Raw genomic sequence first — 3320 nt, 5'->3', positions numbered from 1 at the left:
GCAGCGAGACCTCATCTCTACAATAAATCAAAAAATCAGCCGGGCGTGGTAGTGCACGCCTGTAATTCCGGCTACTTGGAAGCCTGAGGGGGAAGGATCGCTGAAGCCCAGCAGGTCGAGGCTGCGGTGGCCGGGAGCGGCTACTGCACTCCAATCTGGGTGACAGAGTGAGACCCCAACTCAAAAAAAAAAAAAAAAAGATATAAAAGCTTTATATAAAGTATATCAAAAAGTTCTATGTCAAGAAGAGTAACTATAATAGGGTATTTTATTTTTATTTTTTTAATTTATTGTAGAGACGAGGTCTTGCCAAGTTGCCTGGGCTGGTCTCGAACTCACAGGCTCAGGCAATCCACTTGTCTCGGCCTCCCAAAGTGCTGGGATTACAGGCTGAGCCACCGAGCCCAGCCTAGGATATTTTATTTTTTAAATGGATTTTTATGCCAGACACAGTGGCTCACATCTGTAATCCCAGCGTTTTGGGAGGTAGAGCCGAAAGAACTGCCTGAGCTTAGGGATTCAAGACCAGCCTGGGCAACTTGGCGAGACCTTGTCTCTATAATAAATCTACAATAAACCAAAAAATTAGCTGGGCATGGCGGCACGTGCCTGTAGTTCCAGCTACTTAAGGTTGAGGCAAAAGGATTGCCTGAGCCCAGCAGGTCAAGGTGGCTGTGAGTGTGCCATCACACTCCAGAATGGGCAACAGAATGAGACTCCAACTCAAAAAAAATAAAATAAAATAAAGGATTTTATAAATAAGGAGTATAGACAACAAAAAAATTTTCATTATAAAATATATATCTATTTATAGAGGAGTATGACCAACAACAAAAAAAAAAACCCCAAAAATTCACTATACAATAATCATCTGTTTATAAAGTCTGGATATATAGTTGCTTCTACCCATGTAGATAGAAAAGGATAAATACAAGGAATTGTAAATAAACAAATCAGACCTTGCAAAGTAGAAAGTACATCAACAACAAAAGGTCTGATCAGCATGAGTATCACTACACAATAATAAGGCAGATCCACTTGATCCCAGGAGTTCAAGACTAGCCTGGGCAACTTGGTGAGACCTTCTCTCTACAATAAATCAAAAAATTATAACCAGGCATGGTGGTGCATGCCTGTAGTTCCAGCTACTTGGAAGGTTCTGGAGGAAGGATCGCCTGAGTATGGCAGGTCAAGGCTGCAGTGGCATGCATGTGCAACTGTACTGCAGCCTGCAACAGACTGAGACTCCTACTCAAAACAAAACAAAACAAAACAGTACGTCATAATCCTAGGAAGATAAGCATGATTAACAACTACCATGCTTACTGGCCATTTTGGGTAACTGAAGTGTTCAAAAGAATCAACCATACTAAATTGGCAATTGTAATTTTAAATGCCTAAAGGTACCTAATTAAATTTGTAATTAAAGTTTAAATATTTTAAAAACTTAGTTTTAAATTAGTTTTTTTGGTTTCTTGGATATATGCATTCAATTATTTGAGCCTTAAGTACATTGCAAACTGTTAAGAATGTTCCTCTCTACATACAAAAGGACATTACAGAATTTAATCAATTGTTATAAGCATTTTCCACTCAGGGCTGACTCCTATTTGACTTTATGTCTTCAACTCCTAGGACAATATCTGTGATGCAAAGTAGGTTCTCAGTAAGTATTTCTTAAGTGAAAGCACAGTAAGAATAATAAATATGAAAACTCAACAAACATATCAAACTTCAATTTTCCTTACCTGCTTTTTTTTTACCCTTTTGACCAGGAACTGGTTCTAAGCCATCTTGGCCTTTTTTCATTAACATGGCAAGCGATGCATCATAAGCTCTGAACAGGTCCACGACCTCATGTAAGGCAACATCTGTTATCAGATCACAGCTCAGGACTAGCACATCTGTCTATCAAATGGAGAAGGGAAAAGTCAATATCACAAAGGACAATGGATCGCACAAGTCATCACAGGATAAACCTCTGGTGGCTTAGAATCACACAAACCAGATAATATTTTTCACATATTTTTAATAGAAGTACAAGTCGGGCTTGGTGACTCAGCCTGTAATTCCAGAACTTTGGGAGGCTGAGGCAAGTGGATTGCCTGAGCCTGTGTCTCTACAATAAATAAATTTAAAAAAAAATTAGCTGGGCATGGTAGTGCTCGCCTGTAGTTTTGGGTACTTGGAAGGCTGAGGCGGAAGGATCACCTTAGTCCAGCAGGTTGAGGCTGCGGTGGCTGTGAGCGTGCTACTATACTCCAGCCTGGCCAACAGAGTGAGACTCCTACTCAAAAAAAAAAAAAAAAAAAAAGTAAAAAAAATTAGCCAGATGTGGTGGTGCATGTCTGTAGTACCAGATACTCAGGAGGCTGAGGCAGGAGGATCACTTGAGCCTCGGAGTTGGAGGCTGTGAAGAGCTGTGACTGTGCCACCGCACTCCAGCTCAGGCCACAGAATGATACCCTGACTCAAAAATAAATAATATACCAGCTGGAGCTGGGCTTGGTAGCTCAGCCTGTAATCCCGCGCTTTGGGAGGCTGAGGTGAGTGGATTGCCTGAGCCCACAGGTTCAAGATCCGCCTGGGCAGTGAGACCTCATCTCTACAATAAATCAAAAAATCAGCCGGGCGTGGTAGCGCGTGCCTATAATTCTGGCTACTTGGAAGGCTGAGGCGGAAGGATCGCTGGAGCCCAGCAGGTCGAGGCTGTTGTGGTCAGGAGCGACAGAGTGAGACTCCAACTCAAAAAAAAAAAAAAATGCTGGCACATAGTAGGCATTTAATAATTGTCTGATGAATGAATAAATTAATGAAGAAAATATTTTCTCATAGTGGTGGGTTTTCTGATTATAATTCTAATAATGCAGATTAATTAATAAAAACTAGTAATTATAAAAACTAGTAATGATAATTAATATTTACTGAATGTTTACTATTGGCTAGGAATTGTGATGACACTGTATATATTACTTCAATTTTCACAACAACCCTGTACAGTGAAAACTATTATTATTATCAGCACTTTACAAACCCAGAAACAGGTTGATAGTAGTTATGTAACTGTCTAAAATCTGACAACTAGTAATGCCTATCATATAACTAAAAAAATCTCATTACTAACTAGTGTTTAAAGAAATATAGCAGCCGGGCTTGGTGGCTCAGCCTGTAATCTTGCACTTTGGGAGGCTGAGGTGAGTGAATTGTCTGAGCCCGCGGGTTCAAGACCTGCCTGGGCAACTTGGCGAGACCTCATCTCTACAATAAATCAAAAAAGTTAGCCGGGTGTGGTAGCGCGCGCCTGTAGTTCCAGCTACTTG

The 3320-nt window shown here is 40.6% G+C and overlaps 1 protein-coding gene across 4 annotated transcripts in view; it reads right to left on the bottom strand.

Moving 5' to 3' along the window:
- The window catches only part of EIF2B3 (eukaryotic translation initiation factor 2B subunit gamma), a 165785-nt gene that overhangs the window by 101295 nt on the left and 61170 nt on the right, over positions 1 to 3320 (bottom strand). For all 4 annotated transcript variants that reach the window (XM_008067655.1, XM_008067654.2, XM_021717415.1 and 1 more), the window contains exon 4: positions 1749 to 1908. In XM_008067655.1, coding sequence (XP_008065846.1) covers positions 1749 to 1908 — 160 coding nt within the window. The remainder of the gene's footprint in view (positions 1 to 1748; positions 1909 to 3320) is intronic.

The sequence above is a fragment of the Carlito syrichta genome, unplaced genomic scaffold, assembly GCF_000164805.1.
Source record: "Carlito syrichta isolate Samal-C Ts95f unplaced genomic scaffold, Tarsius_syrichta-2.0.1 Scaffold309730, whole genome shotgun sequence".
Taxonomy (NCBI): Eukaryota; Metazoa; Chordata; class Mammalia; order Primates; family Tarsiidae; genus Carlito; species Carlito syrichta.
Note: the sequence above shows the minus strand (reverse complement) of the source record. Positions and strands in the feature narration are given on the sequence as shown.